At 38.3% G+C, this 19,132-nt stretch overlaps 3 protein-coding genes across 11 annotated transcripts; 2 read left to right on the top strand and 1 right to left on the bottom strand.

Moving 5' to 3' along the window:
- The first annotated feature begins 155 nt into the window (after positions 1–155).
- LOC140785986 (probable methyltransferase PMT2) lies at positions 156–5,587 on the top strand. Of its 8 annotated transcripts, none has more exons than XM_073134169.1 (8): positions 156–298; positions 1,040–1,133; positions 1,286–1,937; positions 2,127–2,337; positions 2,493–2,787; positions 4,118–4,507; positions 4,882–4,959; positions 5,058–5,587. In XM_073134169.1, the coding sequence occupies exons 3-8, from the start codon at positions 1,305–1,307 to the stop codon at positions 5,290–5,292; spliced, it is 1,842 nt and encodes a 613-aa protein (XP_072990270.1). In that variant the 5' UTR covers positions 156–298; positions 1,040–1,133; positions 1,286–1,304; the 3' UTR covers positions 5,293–5,587. The 8 variants fall into 8 exon arrangements, with proteins under 8 accessions (XP_072990270.1, XP_072990290.1, XP_072990250.1 ...); XM_073134189.1 differs by having other exon boundaries at positions 1,283–1,937; XM_073134183.1 differs by having other exon boundaries at positions 157–316; positions 1,283–1,937.
- A 704-nt stretch (positions 5,588–6,291) lies between these two features.
- On the bottom strand, positions 6,292–14,448 carry LOC140780297 (ATP-dependent 6-phosphofructokinase 5, chloroplastic-like). 2 transcript variants are annotated; one of them, XM_073125734.1, is made up of 15 exons: positions 14,282–14,444; positions 12,712–13,075; positions 12,442–12,523; positions 11,203–11,276; positions 10,801–10,912; positions 9,833–9,928; positions 9,635–9,736; positions 9,454–9,528; positions 8,811–8,951; positions 8,551–8,667; positions 8,366–8,470; positions 8,159–8,239; positions 7,274–7,402; positions 6,638–6,830; positions 6,292–6,521 (listed from the first exon to the last, which is right to left on the bottom strand). In XM_073125734.1, the coding sequence occupies exons 2-14, from the start codon at positions 13,017–13,019 to the stop codon at positions 6,663–6,665; spliced, it is 1,590 nt and encodes a 529-aa protein (XP_072981835.1). In that variant the 5' UTR covers positions 13,020–13,075; positions 14,282–14,444; the 3' UTR covers positions 6,292–6,521; positions 6,638–6,662. The 2 variants fall into 2 exon arrangements, with proteins under 2 accessions (XP_072981835.1, XP_072981834.1); XM_073125733.1 differs by lacking the exon at positions 6,292–6,521 and having other exon boundaries at positions 6,561–6,830; positions 14,282–14,448.
- A 1,117-nt stretch (positions 14,449–15,565) lies between these two features.
- LOC140792045 (probable galacturonosyltransferase 9) lies at positions 15,566–19,053 on the top strand. The gene is made up of 2 exons (XM_073142845.1): positions 15,566–17,077; positions 18,523–19,053. Exons 1-2 carry the CDS (start codon positions 15,782–15,784, stop codon positions 18,799–18,801), a joined length of 1,575 nt encoding a protein of 524 aa, XP_072998946.1. The 5' UTR covers positions 15,566–15,781; the 3' UTR covers positions 18,802–19,053.
- The last annotated feature ends 79 nt before the right edge of the window (positions 19,054–19,132 follow it).

Raw genomic sequence — 19,132 nt, 5'->3', positions numbered from 1 at the left:
ATACAATCAATTACTGTCCATTTGAAAGGACCTACATCTCGAATGGCCGATGATATTGTTGCATACGCCACGTCAGAACAAATGCCTGCAGCGGATCCGTACATAGCCTGTTGGATCCTTCCAGCTATTAAAACTTTGGGCTTGGATCGAAAGAAAGGAAGCAGCGGAATCAAAAAAGAAAGAAGGAAACAGTGGTCTAGTGGCGTGGAGTCAGAGCCGACGAACTAGCGATTCGAGGGTTTCGTAGATTTTGCTGGACCTGAGAACCGATCCTTGCCACCTCTATTCGTTCCAATCCGTAGGAGCCGTCCTCTGAGTACTTCGTTTCCTCTTATTCCCCTCGATGATTCGAGAGTTTCGTGGAATTTTTGTTTGGTTTTTGCTCAATTTGCCTGCTAGATCTAGTGGTCGTTTTTCTTGACGGGAATGCAGTAGCGCGACTGTTGTGTCATTCGGATCTTGCAGGAAAATCGACGCCATTGTAAAAAGTTGTGATCTTTGGACTTTGGTGTGTTAGAAGACTGGATTTGTTGATTTATAGTGGGTTTTTGTTCGCGGATCGTTGTTTTGTTTAGTGCAATTCGAGCCAGGTTGGATGGAGGGGATATTGAAAGTTTGATCTCGAAGTGCTGATATTTGTTATGTGGTAAAAATGCAGTTGGATTTCAAAAGGATGGTGCTTTTAGATCATATCTTAGTGTTGGAATTTTTTGGCTCATTGTTTCCTTGCTAATTAAAACTTCCTCTTGGTATTAATTGAAGTGGGGCTTATCGCACCAACCTTTTATTTAGACTTATAAGTTTAAAAAGTTTAGCCCTAGGGGACTACTTATCGTGAGTTTCTTAATAGAGAAGCGAATTATCAATCAGTAAAGCTATGTAACAGTAAGGGGGATCAAAGGGAAAAGCTGTTACCTTATTTGCTTGTCATGAAAGTAAATAGTTGATTTTTCTTACTTGCTCTGGATATACTTCTATCTTGGTATATCATCAAGGTAATTCACTAATTAATTGTTACTCTTCTGTTACGAGGTGTCAGCTTATCTGAGTGAATGATATGCGTGATATTGTTTGGTGTATTCTGAAGTGGTTGCAATAATCATGCAAGGTTTATGTTCTTAAAAAGTTTGCAGGTGCATGGAATCTGCATATACATTGTTACTCATTTTCTTGGCAAAGAAATTTTTTATATTTTGTAAAATGATCTTTTTGCCCCACTTCTTGATGTGAGATTCAGAACAAAGCTGGCTTGCAAATGATCTTTTGTTGAACTGATATGTAGTAGGTTTGTTATCTGGTGCACTATGGCTATGAAGGGGAATTCAGCAGACAAGAGGACTAGAAGTTCTGTATCTATATTTATCATAATTGCTATGTGTTGCTTCTTCTACATTCTTGGAGCATGGCAGAAGAGTGGTTTTGGAAAGGGGGATAGCATAGCCGTTGAGATTACAAAACAAACGGATTGCACCATCTTGCCCAACCTTAGTTTTGAGACTCATCATAGTGGAGCAGGCCCTAATGACACACCAGCTGAAAACTTTGAACCATGTGATGACCACTACACTGATTATACTCCTTGCCAAGATCAAGAGCGGGCAATGACCTTTCCAAGAGAAAATATGATTTACAGAGAGAGGCATTGTCCACCAGAAGAAGAAAAGCTTCATTGCCTTATACCAGCACCCAGAGGATATGTTGCCCCATTTCCATGGCCAAAAAGTCGTGATTTTGTCCCATATGCAAATGTTCCTTACAAGAGCTTGACTGTTGAGAAAGCTGTTCAGAACTGGGTACAGTACGAGGGTAATATCTTTAGATTCCCTGGTGGAGGAACTCAGTTTCCTCAAGGGGCAGATGCATACATTGACCAGCTGGCATCTGTTATTCCAATTGCTAATGGAACTGTCAGAACTGCATTGGACACTGGTTGCGGGGTAGGCCATCTTTTCTTATCCTTCTATGCCTACTCTATAAATTGTATATAGCAACCTTGCTCATCAAAATTTTTATTCCACAAATAATCTTCTTCTGGATAAGTAGGCATCATTTTTCCCTTTAGGAGATGTTGGCTTGCCTATGCTGGATGATTGCTTTATTTTTCACTTATCATGTAATATTTTCAGGTTGCTAGCTGGGGAGCTTACCTATTGAAGAGAAATGTCTTGGCCATGTCATTTGCACCAAGGGACTCGCATGAGGCGCAGGTGCAGTTTTCTCTTGAAAGAGGTGTGCCTGCAGTTATCGGTGTGCTTGGAACAATAAAGCTTCCATATCCATCTAGAGCCTTTGATATGGCTCACTGTTCAAGGTGTCTGATTCCATGGGGAGCAAATGGTGAGGTTCAATTTTTAACCTTATATTTGTTCGTTGGGTCAGAATAAAGTGTTTATTCACAATGAAGGATTTTTTTTTTTTTGTTTAGTCAGCACTTACTTTTCTAGCAACTACTACTCAAATTCTCATGCTAGAACTGTTGTTCGCTTTTCTAGATGGAATATACATGATGGAGGTGGATAGAGTTCTTAGGCCTGGTGGATACTGGGTGCTTTCAGGCCCTCCTATTAACTGGAAGAACAACTACAAAGCATGGCAGCGAACTGAGGAAGATCTTGAGGGTGAACAGAGGAAGATTGAAGAGATTGCTGAACTTCTATGCTGGGAAAAGGTATCTGAGGAAGGTGAGATTGCTATCTGGAGGAAGAGCATAAACACTGATTCTTGTCCTGGGAGGCATGATGAAGCCCGTGTTAGCATTTGTGAATCAATCGACTCATATGATATCTGGTATATTTTTTTACTTGCATTGGATTTCTATAATATCCCAACATATTTACTGAATGTGCCAGATAAATGCCCAGAGTAGGCAGTCTGAATAAGAGTGTCGTGCTGTGAGATTTCTTATGACAGAAATATTGCATATTATCTTATGAAAAAGCTAAAGTATAAAATGTGATGCTAAGACCTCACAAACACAATACTAGAATGCCTGGTAAGGATTGTCAGCATATGACTTGATAGAATCCGTTAATCTACTGCTCCATCTGAAATATCTTCATGCTGTACATATAAACCTCAGCAACCTGCTAGAATGCTTTTGCCCTTACCTTGTTGAGGCCTAATGTTCATGCTCTTGCACTGTGAGTACTGGTGAAAAACCTGGTAGAAGCTATCAAGTACTACTACTACTACACCCTCTCTCTTGGTCAGTTGGTCTTAAGAGTTGTATACTATATCCTTGTGAACCAATTCTGCCGCCCATAAGAATCTTGGTGATTATTTGACATTTGTTAGTAAATTGATCGTCTCATGCTATTTAGGAAGTTATTCATCTTAATCTGAATTTACAGATACAAAAGTGTGTATTAAAATTAATCACGTGGTCCTCTTTCCAGTCCCCACCATAGATCTTCTCCTTTATCCTTTTGAGAACTTGCACAAGTCATCTCATACAGAAGGATAAGCATATATTTAACGTGGAAATCTCCATTATGCTTACTTGATTTTGATTATGCCATCAAGAAACTCACTTTAATCTTTTCTTTTTTTACTTTATCAACCTAAAGAACGAAACATTCAGAACTGAGATGCCCACTTTAATCTGCTGATCCGTTGCTCCTGAGGTCATGTATTGGGTGCTCTTAAAAAGCGATTAAGTAGAGTTTATAATAAAGTAGGCCATATATATATATGCTTTTCCACTGGAAGCGACACTTACTATTCAATTATAAAAAATACAAGGTCCTTAATAACCAATTTTACTGCCCTAGTTAGTCTATGACATTTTAAAACTATGATACCCTAGATGCTCTTTTATTTGCTCTTAAAACCTATTGAGCTTGTTCCAGTAAGGAGAATTGATTTCTTTTCTTTAAGCGCCATCAGTGTAGTCTCAAAATTTAACACATTTATGAGAAATATTTCCATTAATGATGCACTGTGTACTTGCTATATTCCTCCATATGAGACTATTGGCATTCAACTGATATTAGCTTATCTGCATAACAGCTATTATAGGTCTTTATTTAAGTTTCCAATTGTTCATAATATGTTGCATCCGTTATTTTGATTATTCTTTTCCTATTCCATTGTTTTCTCATCACTCTCGTGACATTAGGAACAAGAAGATGGAGGCATGTGTGACACCTATTCCTGATGTTATGAGTTCCGAAGAGGTCGCTGGAGGGGTATTGCAGACATTCCCAGAAAGGCTCAATGCAGTTCCTCCTAGAATAGCTAGTGGCTCGGTTCCTGGGTATTCAATTGAGTCATATGGAAAGGACAATAAATTATGGAAGAAGCATGTTAAAGCTTATAAAAGAATCAACAAATATCTTGACATTGGACGATATCGCAATATTATGGATATGAATGCAGGTTTGGGCAGCTTTGCTGCAGCAATTGAATCCCCCAAATTGTGGGTAATGAATGTCGTACCTACTGTTGCCGAGAAATCTACTTTGGGGGTCATATATGAACGGGGGTTGATTGGCATATACCATGACTGGTATGAACTTTGCTATTTTTCCATTTAGCTCTTCTTTTTCTTACAATTACTTCTTTCTGATAAAGAGTTCCATAAGTATCTCATGTCATGTACCTATTTGTCCACGACTTTTATTTATAGTACTTATACATGTATATACCTATTTTTTATTACTAAATTCTACCTTATGGATACAAGCAATTTACACCAACAAATTGTTTATTTTATAATTGCTTAAAGTTTCTTTGGTTTGCAAAACAAATTACTTATATCAGGAAAATTTATATAAATTTTGTGATGGATTGGCTTAATTAGTGACTTTACTGTCTAGTAATATTATAATGTGTAAGTTTTGCTGTTATCTCAGTATTTACTAGCTTTGTTTGGTGGTTCAGGTGTGAGGCTTTCTCCACTTATCCACGGACTTACGACCTCATCCATGCTAATGGTCTTTTCACGTTGTACAAGGATAAGTAAGTTTTCAACTTCACATTTCCTTTGGTCCAGAAAAACAGATGGAGAGAGTAGAAAGTTTTGTTATCTAACTTATTTATTCATGAACTGAAATCAGGTGTAAAATGGACGATATACTCTTAGAAATAGACCGCATCTTGAGGCCGGAAGGTACAGTTATATTGCGTGATGATGTCAACATCTTGCTAAAGGTGAAATGGATGGTTAGTGGCATGAGATGGAACACAAAACTGGTTGACAATGAAGATGGCCCTATGGTTTCTGAGAAGGTTTTATTTGCTGTGAAGCAATACTGGGTTGGTGGACAAAATAACCAAACAGCTGCAGCGTGATGTAGTAACAATGTTGTAAAGGAACCAATGACTGCTATATGCTGCTACCTGCACTAAGCTGATTTCGGCCATCCGGAAAGTAGTTATTCAGCGAGTTTTTTATTCTCTCCTTGCCGGTGATTTTGGCTGCATAGGATCTCTTCTTTTTTTACTGAGTTTTTCAAGGTCATTTTTTTGTTGACTAGTGATAATTTTTATCATCTCTTAGTTTTTCTCTTTTTTTTTTTTATTAAACATTTGATGATTTTGTATATTTCTCTTTATGAATGTATTAGTTTACCATTGCTTGCGATTATGTGGAGAAATCTAGTACCCTTAGATTGATATATCTGGGCATTTCTAGTCTAGCTCCTTCATCTTTATTTCTTGTTCTCCGTTGTTCTAATACAGGAATTAATTCCTTAATGGGTTGGTTTTCAAACTTATGTGTATTCTGATTTTAACCTCTTAACACAACCTTGCTCGAGATGGTAACTCTTTCTCCTTGCGGTCTGCAGTGAGGCATGAAATTATTTACAATTGCACAATATTACCTTCCTTCAGTTTTTTAATATGTCAAGACAACTTGATCTCTCCTTTGAATATTAAAACATATGTCGCAAGAACTGAGGTTGTTTTAGCCATTTTGCAGCAAAAAACTACCCAAGGCACCACTATATTAATACATTTGCATATCCATAAGCTCGGTTCACTTCAAAAATATATTTTTTTTCAATTTCAGAATACAACTTTTTATTCCAGTATAATAGCTAAATATCATAATAATATAATAACCCCATTCTAAAATACAAATATTATTCGGCAAAATTACATTTTATACCACACACCAATCTAATTACTATTCTACCCTTAAAATTTATCCCACCAATCTATTTTAAATTACATTAAAAAATATTTATAATAATTTCATAAAAAATTAAAAAAATATTTTTCATCTTTTTCATTCACTTTATATTACATCAAAAATAATTATCACTCTTATTCTAAAATACAAGTAAATATAAAAATAAAAATTTTATTTTAGAAATAACAAAGAGAAATACTTATTCTAAAATTCACTTTATTTCTTAAGCAAACTATACCAAGCAAACTATACCAAACCACTTTACTTCACATAAACCAGAAGCCTTCTCCAGCCACGTCCTTCCTTACCCTCTTTCCTTTGTGTACTTAACTTCCCTGCTTCGCCTCCCCCTCATGGGAAGTGGATTTGTATATTTGATGAAGTCCTAGGACAGACAGATTCATAATTACTTTCTGTCAAGGACTTCTAAAACGTAAGAGATTTTTATATTTCTCGCATTGCAAGGTAGTTACAACAACAAAAATAATTTGGTCACTGTACAAGAGTTGATAGATTGGCTGATTGATCAGTGAAAATCGGGTTGGCCAGTGGATGTAAGACATCGGTGCCACATTCTGCTGTTAGGGTCGACAAATCTTGGAGATGTAATGACCTCTGGAATGGGAAGATAGACATAGTGGGTGTTGCAGATGCCCGTTGTGATGCCACTGAATCCAGCAAATGCACCGTGAACCTGCACATATCATGATATTGTTTTCAGCTTCTGCTCAACGCATGGACACAGAATAATGCAGCTGTGCGCATCGAGCATTAACTAAAAGACTACTTTTCCAGCATGGCTTCTTCCAGCCCTAAGCAATAAAATCCAGATTCAAATAGACAAATACATGTTTGAAGAGATTATTTGTAGAAAAAGGTAGAAACAGAGAACAAATTCATATATATCATGTCAGCTTCCTCTTTCTTCGACGCATCCAATCGAAGAGTGACTGATGCCTCATGCTGCACAGTTCTCTAAAGGAGGAAAGGTACATGGGTTCACAAATAAGTAGGCCATGATAGCAATAAAATAAATGGCTAGGGACAAACTTCCTATCATGCACTTGCATATTGATTCTTTCTTTTGGAAGAAGAATACAGACATTGGAGGCATGTCAGGTGAAGAGTGATTCTTACAGCATTCTGTCCAAGTACAGTGCAGAGGATCGCATCTGATGCATTGGCACAACAAGCTCGGATCATGTAAGTTGGATCAATATATTTCACATCCACTGGAACATTAATATCCCTGAAATGCTGTTTAATCTGTAAAGAGATATGCCCGGTGTCACCACCGTATCGCCAGGAAAATTCCAAGTCACTTATAAGATGGTTAATACTTAATAGCTCAAAGGAATGCAGCAGCGAAAATGGGTCTGCAGTGTCCAAACATGAAATTTTATATAAATCTTTCATAGATATATCAGTAAATAGATACAAATGCTATTATGGAAGCTGGGAGCACTTTAAGGGGAGCTTTAGATATTAAATACCACATTAAAACATTCGTGTCAAATAATAGCTTTTTCATTGATATTTACTTCCAGATTGTCCTCTTCTCACCCTCGTAATGTCTTGGATATGAAAATAACTCCCTAAATTGAAGGTGTAATCTTTCTCCATTTTCTATACTCTTTAACCTCATAGAGGCACTTTTCTTTTGCATGAATAAAACATGCAACAGTGTAGACAACTCCACCAGCCAACTGGCTTGAAATCTAATGACAAAATTCTCAATCGTCACTTATAAACTTCATAACAAGTGATCAACAAGTAAGCCTTGGTGAGGGAAAACAACAATAATATGCCACGCTTAAAAATGGACTCGTATTGAGATCAACAACTAATAAGAAGAATAATCATGTTTTACTTCCCTAAATAGAAACTTATAAAGAAAGTGTTTTTACTTGCACACCACTCTACTACTGTTAAGCATGTATACAAAGTTACAAACTTCTTTTCAACCAAATGCCTTCAAAGATCTTTTATTAGAAGGATACAAGAGTTTAATGAGACGCACACCTTCTGTTGAATGTGGACACCAATATCATTAAGTACCACATTTCCTGATGCATCTGTCGTATTTGACTTTTGCAATAAATCCTGAAAAGAAATATCCACAAGAGCAAGAAAAAAAGAAGAAGAAATCATATATTTATGATACATGCAAACATTCTTGTGCATATGAAATTCAAGAAATCAAACAGTCATATAACATCGCTTACTCACTTGTCCTGCACCTTCAGCAACACATATCAAAGCAAATCCTTTAGATTCCAACAAATTCTCAAGGTGCCTTAAGACACCATATGTTCCATCCAATGTGAAAGGTACCTTGAATTGAATATTATGCAATTATCTGCAAATGAAGATAGAAAGTTCTAGAAATTCCGTGAAAATACAAGTCTACAAACCTCGGGTATGAGACAAACGTCTATCTGCCCACTGGAAAGTGACGCATGCATGGTTATGAAGCCACTGCTTCTTCCCATCAGTTTCACCAATCCAATGCCATGATATGCACTACGTGCCTAAATGTAATAGAAAAGGGATGATACAAAATCCAAAGACCAGAATATAAATAATATTCCACTTCCCAATTCGCACCCCTTCCCCCTTTCTAAGTCAATTGGTAAACCGATAGACACTCTAAGGGCAGATAGCAGTAACTTACCTCTATATATGCAGAATTGATTGCTCGTTGAGCTTCTTCTACAGCAGTATCAAAGCCAAATGTCTTATCCATCAGAAGTATGTCATTGTCAATCGTTTTTGGAACAGCCACTATTGACACTTTCAGTCTTCTCTTGCGACACTACATGCATTAACAGTCAGATATGAGCATAACACTGACATCAAGATCAAATATTGTTTAATGGTGACTGCACTAATGTCTAGATGTCATAAAAAATCAAAAATTAAAAGAACAACAGAATTGTAGCGTTGAACTAGAGATGGAGCTAATGATTGTTGACTGTAGGTAATTACTTATGGCAAATTCAGTATACTCAGAGAAAAGTATGTCAAAAATGCAAAAGAAAAAAAATGAATAAGTACCTCAATGTGTACAGCATTTACCTCTAAATGCGAACACTATAGTCTAGATATCATTAAGAACAACAAAAAAGGGAAAAAGAAAACTTTTGTCCAATAAGTTGAGCAACTGATTGTTGACTATAACCTTATAATATAACCTTTAAATGATCCGCGAAAGATAATAGCTATGAGATATTATAAATTGAGTGTAATCAGCTTAAACCTTAAATGTATGAGACGAAATGATATCCTAAAAAATACAAAATGATAGATAAGAATACCTCATTATGTATAGCATTTGCCCCTGCATGTGTACCATTTCCGCCAAGTATGAAAAGCATATTAATTCCCCTAGCCTAATAAAAAAATCAGCCCACAAAAGATGACTTTATCAAAGTCAAAAAGCCATAACCAGTAAAAGCTCAAAATCTTGCATGTCAAGCAGTGGGTCAATGAAAGTACCTGAATGCTATCTACAATCTCACTAGTGCTGGCCCCTCCACGAGAAACTCCTAGCAGACTTCCACCAGCAAGATTTATGGTTTCAACAACTTGACGTGAAAGCTTGGAATATGGCACCAAGGAAGATTTTGTTGAGAATGATTTGAACATAATGCAAAACCATGAGCACTGTAGAGTTTATAAGGAGATTGTCCTCACCGGTATTTCTTCCAAACTTTTTTCGAAAAATCCATGATAGCCAAAAGGGATGCCAACAATTTTCTTAACTCCATAGATTTCAAGGGTGAATACTATCTGCAAGCCCAAAAACAAGACACTTCTCACAATGATTTGTGATCTAAAAGAAGTGCCATTTAGCTCTATAAGTCGACCAATCAACTATTTTCACCAAAGATGTCACCAGATAATTTGACAGCCAGGCAGAAGCTATAGGAGAAAATAAATCATGGTTTATTTCTAATAAAAGAAACATATCTAGACAAGCCAAGTTATCTACACAGCTATTTTAACAGCATTGGCCAAAACAATGTGCCAAAACCAGCTACCAATTTCTTTAAAAACAATATCATTGTTTTCATTGGTATAATATCTCTTTTCCACTTGAAAGACATACTTACAGGAAATCTATAATTCTTTGGTAACTGTGTGGTGCTTTAATACATATCTTTGGTAATGTTTGAAGCCTGAAGGCTACTAATTATGTGCAGGAGTACATATTGAAGTTCTCTGTGTTTCTGCAAACTTGCTTGCTTCCAGGTAATAAAGATCAAAACGAGATGCCAAAGAAACTCAACTTTGATTATTAACTCCACATCAAAGTATCAACTATTAGATAACCCATATCTAGTACTTCATGATAAATGTAGCACAGGATAAACAATATACAGCGCTCCATGTCCTGTTGCATCCTGAATCATAGGTTCCATGAAACAAGTTCCTTTTGTCACCAACAGCTCTCATACACCAAAAGTTTATAGGAACTAGAAATTTTGGCACTTCAGCATTCAAAAATTTTCGCATAGAGCAGATCAGAAGAATCAACCAGCATGATCTATTGTCCATTTTTGTACCAGTAGAACATGCATCAAATCCTATTAAATATCAAAACTGGAAATGTGTGATTAGATTAAGATAGCAACTGAATATTGCTAAGAGACACCACCAACCTGCCTAATGACATCATTCAGACCAGGACATAGCCCTCCACAAGTAACAATTGCAGCTTTTACTTCGTCAGGTTCATAATATATTTGCTCACGTGGCCCTGCACGATGCACCCTATGGAAAGATCATTATAAGTAATTTTTTAAGATAATAGCAACATATTTAATACCATTTATCAGTGTTACACACTAATTACTAATTATCTTGAAGGGCTTTGACACCATGTGTCACAAACCTAAAGATGCATAAAGCAAGGGACTCCAGAGAGAAAGTAAATATATGCTGATCATATAGGAAGACAAAATAAGCCAAGCATGCATGAAGGCGTTAAACATTCACTGGATTTCAAGAGCAAACAGCTCACATGCTATGTCTAAAATGTTACAATGTGCTAATAATCATACCATTGCTCCACCCAGCTACAATCAGGATCAATGCAGTCAGCTCCAGCAGAAGTAGGCGAAGAGAACTTTATCACCTGAAGGAAACAGAACCTTATAGTGTCAGCTATTCATCGAAGAAAAGATGCAATAGTGTAATACAGTAATGTACTAATGTGTCATTTGAAGTTTAAAGGTATAGATAGCCCCTTTTCTTTTACCAGTTTAAGATTTGAATGGCAACTACAATATTGTGCATGTGACATAAAACTCCAAAAATATATATCTAAAAAAAACAAAAAACAAAAAAAACAACTTGGTCAATCAAGAAGTCAAAAGCATCAAATTGCACACAATTTATCATCAATCAGGTTAACAAATATGCTGTCACCACAGTGAACTATATGATACAGGTGTGAGGATATCTGTCAAATGTAACCATATCTGAATGAGCTAGAGTAGCAACACATTTTCTCTGTCACATAGATAGACTGTGAAGTTAAAATAAGTCATCAAGGGCTAATCCATTTAATTTCTAAACCTGAGCAAAATACCATAACATCTCAATCGGCAATATTTTAGTATTAATTGCCTACCCCTGAATTTACTTGGCTTATCAAGTATTTACATCAACAAAACTATTTAGTGTAGAAAAAGGAATACAATATTGGTGGACGTTGTAAAAAGCCCATGATTGCCTGATGCTTATAAAATGCTGGCTCATAAAAATCACCAAGTAAAAGAGTTAAATTCAGCAATGATATGTTGAGATGGGCATGCAACAGAACCATGAGGTACAAGCAATTAGCCGCAGGAATTATATTATTGATAACTAAAGTGATCCAAGAACTTTGTGCGATGGTTTGGACTGCTATAATGGAATATGAGAAATCCCCGATAAAAATAGGTTTCTCAAGTATGTCACAGAAGATCTGTGAAGAGTGGAAACCTTAGGAATGTGGACGAAAGATGTCAAGAGGATTGGAAATACTTGCTGAACAATTAAACATGAACTTGAGCTGCAAAAGTTAGAACAAGGTTTGATGGTGTGAACATTTCTTTATAAAACAACTGCAATTTATGATGCTAAAAATGGCAACTAACAAGGGTCGTATATTCGTTTTATATAGTTAGAAAACTTCAATCTTGATAACTTTATCACTCTTAGAAATGCAAAATAGGAGTTTAATTGATATATAGTTGACTGGTGTAGCAGACTACACTAATACACAGTCAATGTACAATATGCCAACAATACCAAACCTTCAGTAGTGCCCTGTCATCATTATTCACATAGCTGTTCCACGCATCCACTGATGCACCATAAGAATCTCCTCGAAGAATTCTATCAGAAAGGAAAATAATGTCTCCCATCAGACTAAAATGACATTACTGTTAAATAACATTCATACTAGCATATGTAACAAGTAAGCAGTTAAGTAATGATTGAATACAACAACTGAGAGAAACATTATTTAGCTTGGAGGGAAAAGTGAATGGAGAAAGAAAAGCTGGAGAAGAGGATCAAAGCACCTGCTTTTCTTGAGAGAAAACGTAGTTGGTGCTGGCTTCACATCAAGAATATCTTTAAGATGCGGCAAATTAAAGCGCATATCCCAATCTTTCTGGACGTGTTGTTTCCAATTCGGATCTTTAAAGTCTATCTCTGTCTTTGCAGCACCAGCTCTTACATCCATTGTGAAGGATAGATTTCTACTCTTCCTCTCAGATTCTGTAGGTCTGGCACAAATGAAACCATATAGAGACGACTGCCTAGTATAATGCAAGCCATGTTGTGCACCTATGAAACTAACACCATTGGTTGGAGAAGCAAAGGCCATCCCTCAAAGAACAGAATAGCTTCGCAAAGATGGTAGAACAACCCAAGATCATCAACCTGCACAACAGAAAATAAAAAGTAGAAGTTATAGATGCAGAACCTAAGGGAGTAAGGAACTAAAGGTTACAGCACAAACATAAAAGGCCCAAAATAGTTTCCATAGAATCACCAATCCAGTAACCACTATCTTTCTCCTGAATTTTGAGCCTTAATGAGTTCATAGTGAATTAACCCTTCTTACTTCAGAAAATTGATTTTGATCATTTAGAATCTCTATATCTAGATGCATATCTTAGTGAATCAATTAATGCTTCTTACATCAGAAAATTGATTTTGATCATTTATTTGCAACGGCAGTAAAAATTAACTCTGAAAGACAGTGAGATATTTACCGAATTCAAAAAACTTAGTAAATGAATTAAACCCTTCTTACTTCAGAAATTTAATTCGGATGGATTACTAGCAAATAAGTAATATAAATTAACTTTGTGGGACAGCAAGATATTCATCAATTACAAAAGTGTCATGAATGTTTAATTCAGTATCTATTCCAAGATATATATATATATATATATAGATCTTTCTCCATTACTTTAATCAACTTTGTCTCAACTTTCCTACTTCCACATTTCCATAAGAAAACCTATCTGTTGAATCATACTCTAGGAAATTTGCAATTCAATGATGTTCTTGATTAGTAAGGTTCTCTTACATTGACATATCCTATTAGAACATTTTCATTACATTGTTTTCATGTCATCCACATGCACCTTGTCTAGTGCACATCTCAGATACCAAAGAACTCACGAGACTGACCATGCCGCACGTGGTTTCAATATGTAGTATGCTACGGATATAGTTCAATTCCCCCAAAGTTTCCAGACGACATCCATCATCTCGGTCACAACAGTTATACTAGCAGCTCAGTTAAATGTCCGACTAAGATCGTATACAAGAACGCCATTTCGTCCACAAAGATCGTCAAAGCAACGCATCACGTCGTCCAAGAACAGACTAATTCCAAGTATAACACCGCATTTGGACTCAAGAAGTAATATGCTACCGATATTGTCAAAATCCCATAAGATCCGAGTAAGCTCACGTATAAGAACGTCATCTACAAACCGATCGCCAAACCGACGCATCGCATCGTCCAAGAAACGATAGATTCCAAGAAACCAAAAGAAGAGGAAAGCTCTAGCGAGTTCTCTATCAAAGAAGAATTTCGTATTGACGATATCTTGATGAGATCGAGAAGAATACCTCGGATCAATGTGAGGAGAAAATTAGTCGGGTTTCTTGACGATTCCTTCTCTCCCGCTCGCTCCAGCTTCCACTGGCGCGAGTGGCGGGCTCGACGGAGGAAAAGAGGAAGAGGCTGGTTAAGGTGGACGATGGCGCGGTCGGGTTCTCTCGGATGTCGAACGCGCTTGGTTACTTGCAACCAATATGGCTAAGTAGGTCGGTTCGATGCTAATTTTTTTTTTCTTTAATTTAAAGGAAACTAATATATAGTTATGCTATCAGAAAATTTTCAAATTTAAATAAAAATAAATTTCAAATATAATAATTCCTATTAAAATATTATTTAGATTATTATAATTATCATTAGACTCATTATCAAAATCTAGCTATGGATCTATTTTTTGGTGATCTAAAATAAAAATATGATAAGAATGGATTGCATTTATTCAATACTCCTTTAAGAGGTTGAAAGTCTGAATACCTGCCAGTAATTCATAGTTTAAATATCAGACAACAATGGCTGAGAACAAACTCGCAAATATCTTGGCAAATAATAAGTTTTCAGTAAGCATAGTGAAAATTCATAAAGAAACTTCTAGATTATGGACCCCCAATAATTCATATCAATTTTGTACGATTGTATCTAACCCGGACTTTCCCTGTATTCTATGTCAAAGTAGATCGTGTATGTGACTCTCAAATTATTTATCCTTTCAAACTGCAACGTTGTGTGTGAAATTATTATGAGAAATAATTAGAAATAATTATTTTAAATACTTATTTACACACACTCCTTAATCATTTTATACATATAAATTTTATAAACTATATATAACCCCTCAAATTTCTCATTTGGTGGTTTTTCGTTACGTTTTTCATTTATAATATCACGTGACTCATATGAGTAAATCTTTTAATCTTTATCTAATTTTTTTCAAAAAAGAAGAAGAAATAATAATATAGAGAGGCGTTTTCATCTTTTTCATATTTTATTATGTCAAAGACGTCACAATTTGTAATATTTTTAAGAGGGCTATATATATATATGAACAATAATTTTAAAAATAAAAATAGAATTAGTTTGGAATATCTAAATAAAATTATCCCAAATAACCATTTGAAGGCCAAGCAACAACTATGCGTGCCTAATTCATACGCAGGACGCAAGTAACATCACAAAGACGCAGTTTATTGTCACTATGTGCTTCATTCAACGCGTTTTATATCCGTCCACCAATCAAGCATCAATCATTTGACATCCAACGGCCCTGATCTATTCCCCCGTCGGCAAGCACTTTAATTGTAAACAACCGGATCCTGTAACCATCATCCATTCATCCAAGAGGACCGAGATCGCACCCTTACTCACTCTCCACTGCTACTTTCCCACTCTCTTCGTCACCACCGCTGCCGAGAGAGAGAAACAGAACACCTCTCTCAGTATGGCGATCGATACCGCAAACTAACAGCGATCGCCAGATCCGCTGCTGGGTCCCTGAACAGCATATACCCCGATCAATGGCGGGAGGCCGCCCGTTCCGCCCGATGGGCAGCATCCGCGCCTTTTTCACCTACCGCGTCTTCATCTCCGCCTCCTTCACACTCCTCTCCCTTGCTGCGCTCTCCGCCCTCCTCTCCTCCTCCAACTCCGATTCGTCATCTTCCTCCGCCGCCTCCTTCGCCGCAGCCGCCGTCCGCCGCCGCACCTACCTTTCAGCCCTCGAGTCCGACCCCCTTCGCACCCGCCTCGACCTGATCCGCCGCCAGGCCGCTGACCATGCCGCGCTCGTCGCCGCGTACGCCGCCTTCGCCCGCCGCCAGAAGCTTGACGCCTCCCGCCAGCTCACCGTCTTCGAGGACCTCTCTGCCTCCCTCTCCTCTCTCGCCTCCCGCCTCGACTCGCTCTCCTCCGACGAGGACTCCCTCCGCCCCATTGAGAAGGAAACCAAGGACCGCGTCAAGTTCGCGCGGCAGCTCGTGGCCGAGTCCAAGGAGTCCTTCGACACCCAGCTCAAGATCCAGAAGCTTCGCGACACCATCTTCGCTGTGCACGAGCAGCTCCACCGCGCCAAGAAGCTTCGGGATCTTTCGGGTCGCATCGCCGCCGGATCCACCCCCAAGAGTCTTCATTGCCTGGCCATGCGCTTAATGGAGGACCACATCGCTCACCCGGAATCCTACCGTCCCCCCTCTTTCCCCGCCGCCGAATTCTCCAACCCTGACCTCTTCCACTATGCCATCTTTTCCGACAACATCATCGCCGTCTCTGTAGTCATCAACTCTGCGATCAAGAATGCCGCCGAGCCGTGGAAACACGTCTTCCATGTCATCACCGACCCGATGTACCTATCGGCAATGCAGGTTTGGTTCACAAAGCGGCCGCCAACGGCCGGAGCGCACGTGGAGGTGAGATCAGTTGCAGAATTCGGGTTCTTGAATTCTTCCTACTCACCGGTGGTGCGGCAGATCGAGGAAGGAAAGAGGGATGTGGCGCTACTGGAGCATCTCAGGTTTTACTTGCCCGAGATTTTTCCGAAGCTGAGGAGGATAGTGTACTTGGAGGATGATGTGGTAGTGCAGAAGGATTTGGCGCCGTTGTGGAGGGTAGATCTGGATGAGAGGGTGAACGGGGCAGTGGAAACATGCTTTGGGGGATTCAGGAGATACCGCAGGTACCTTAATTTCTCGCATTCGGCGGTGAAAGAGCAGTTCAATCCACGGGCGTGTGCTTGGGCATATGGGGTGAATGTGTTCGATCTCGATGCTTGGAGGACCGCACAGTGCACAGAGCAATTCCACCGGTACCAGAGCTTGGTGAGTGCCCGTCTTCTAAGTGCATATGATTTCTTAAAGTCCAATGATTTCCAAAACTCTAACTGAGCCTGCTGCATTTGTGTCAATTTTGTTTGCTCTCACTGGCTGAATCTTAAGCCTTTATATCTTAAAGTTGTTTTATTCTACTACCAGTAGCTGCTTACTAATTTGTACAGATAAAAATTGTTGCACTAACTGAGCTATTTAAGGCAGTCCTCAACCTACTCTTTTTCTGTCTTTAATGTTATGGTAGTTGTCTTGGTTGAAGCTCCTGTTTCCTTCTTATCGTGAGCACAAGCCCTATAATCCTATTTCTTCACTCGTAACTCTTTCGTACTAGGCTATACATACATTAGCCTTGATTCCATATAAAATTAGCTAGTTTTGTTGATCCTACTCTTGATCTTGTAATCCATGGATCTTGTTTAAGCCGAAAATTTGCAGTACATGAGGTCATTATGGTCTATAGAGCACCTAGAGGTATATTTAAATTTGGTAAGCTTACACCTATCACCCTACAATTTGATGCATGGATGGCCGTGTTGACCGGCACGGGTCATGTCGATCGGCACTTGTCGTCCGGTGGCATACCGGCACGTGGCACGAGGGGTGCTGCACAGCACTCCTCCTAATAGCTTCGCCGCTCACCATCGATCTCGTAGTCGAGTTACCTTTCGCTGTCGCCCGAGCTCGCATCAAGTGCTCTAACCCGAGGGTGGAGGAAGAAAGATCAAGAGAGAGAGAAAGAGAGAGATGGGGAGGTTATCGGTTAAAATTTTAAGTTGTGGATCTGAATCTAGCAGTGATCGGCGAAGGCGAAGGCGAAGGTGAGTACTCGTTACCTTTTTTCTCCACTTACGTCCAAGCCGGCCGGTGGTCCCAGCTGGCACGATTCTGTCTATGGCATGGCCATCGTTGATTTGATGTATGATGTGTTGTCTTTAAACATTTTCAAATGCTGCTTCCTGTATAGCAGATTAAAATCTGAGACTTTTTCTCTCATAACTTCTCGATTGGCATGGAAAGCATCTCATTCTGTTTATTGTAACAAACATGTACAGAACCAGAAATACCCCCAATAAGTCAACAGCACAAACAACAAAAGGTGCAGAGATTTCCAAATTGGATAGCACCTATCTTCTTAAGTAAATTAAATTGAAAGGATTGTGGGTTCAACTTCCACTACTTAGTTGTTACCATGTATCCACCTAGCCCATTTTTTCTGACTGTACTTTTAAGATCTTCACTTTCTTATTGTACCTCTCACAATTTGTCATGTAAAGTCCATGCTACGTTTTGGCACTTGGCACATAGAAGTATTTATTATGTTCTCTTTTTGTTCCTCATTATTTTTCTTATATAATTACCATATTTGCGTTAGTGATACTTTATCTTAGCAGAGCTCGCACCAATTTGACGTCTTATCTTTGCTGTTGTTTTGGCAGAATGCGGATGGATTGTTATGGAACCCAGGATCTGTGCTTCCAGCAGGACTGATTTCATTTTATACAACTACAAAACCGCTGGACAAGTCATGGCATGTGATGGGGCTTGGTTACAACCCAAGTATTAGCCCGGAGGAGATTCGCAATGCTGCTGTCATACATTTCAATGGGAACATGAAGCCATGGCTTGATGTTGCTATGAACCAATATAAGCACCTGTGGACAAAGTACGTGGATACTGAAATGGAGTTCCTGCCACTTTGCAATTTTGGACTTTAAACCAGACAAATTGTCTGCGTGAGGTCGCTCAACCAGGTTCCTGCCCATGTGGTATCAGTAGTTGAAGTTTCTGGGCGAAAGCAACCTGCCATATTGTTTTCTGTGATGATAGAGATGCCTTTCTCCATATTGCATTTTGTTAGCAGGCCTTCAATATATATTTAGTCCTTGGAGTGCGACTTTCCTTTTTGTGTAGCTAAGCTGTAATGGTTTGCTTTAATATATAAGGGAACAAAGTGCATATTCCTTGCAGTTACTTTTTCCTATTCTGGTGGAAAATCTACTCCTACAACTAACTATCAATGATATGCTTTTCTTTACCCTTTCCTCC

Source organism: Typha latifolia, chromosome 1 (assembly GCF_019914945.1).
Source record: "Typha latifolia isolate L0001 chromosome 1, TyphaL0001v2, whole genome shotgun sequence".
NCBI classification, from domain to species: domain Eukaryota; kingdom Viridiplantae; phylum Streptophyta; class Magnoliopsida; order Poales; family Typhaceae; genus Typha; species Typha latifolia.
This window is presented reverse-complemented; position numbering and strand designations above follow the sequence as displayed.

Coding starts and splice junctions, on each gene's coding strand:
- LOC140785986 (XM_073134149.1), top strand. CDS start 1,305: ATGGCTATGAAGGGGAATTCAGCAGACAAGAGGACTAGAAGTTCTGTA. Junction 2,788..4,117: donor ATCGACTCATATGATATCTG/GTATATTTTTTT, acceptor TCGTGACATTAG/GAACAAGAAGATGGAGGCAT. Junction 4,960..5,057: donor TTCACGTTGTACAAGGATAA/GTAAGTTTTCAA, acceptor AACTGAAATCAG/GTGTAAAATGGACGATATAC.
- LOC140780297 (XM_073125733.1), bottom strand. CDS start 13,019: ATGGCCTTTGCTTCTCCAACCAATGGTGTTAGTTTCATAGGTGCACAA. Junction 11,277..12,441: donor ATGACAGGGCACTACTGAAG/GTTTGGTATTGT, acceptor TGTTTCCTTCAG/GTGATAAAGTTCTCTTCGCC. Junction 8,952..9,453: donor CAAATGCTATACATAATGAG/GTATTCTTATCT, acceptor TAATGCATGTAG/TGTCGCAAGAGAAGACTGAA.
- LOC140792045 (XM_073142845.1), top strand. CDS start 15,782: ATGGCGGGAGGCCGCCCGTTCCGCCCGATGGGCAGCATCCGCGCCTTT. Junction 17,078..18,522: donor TCCACCGGTACCAGAGCTTG/GTGAGTGCCCGT, acceptor TTGTTTTGGCAG/AATGCGGATGGATTGTTATG.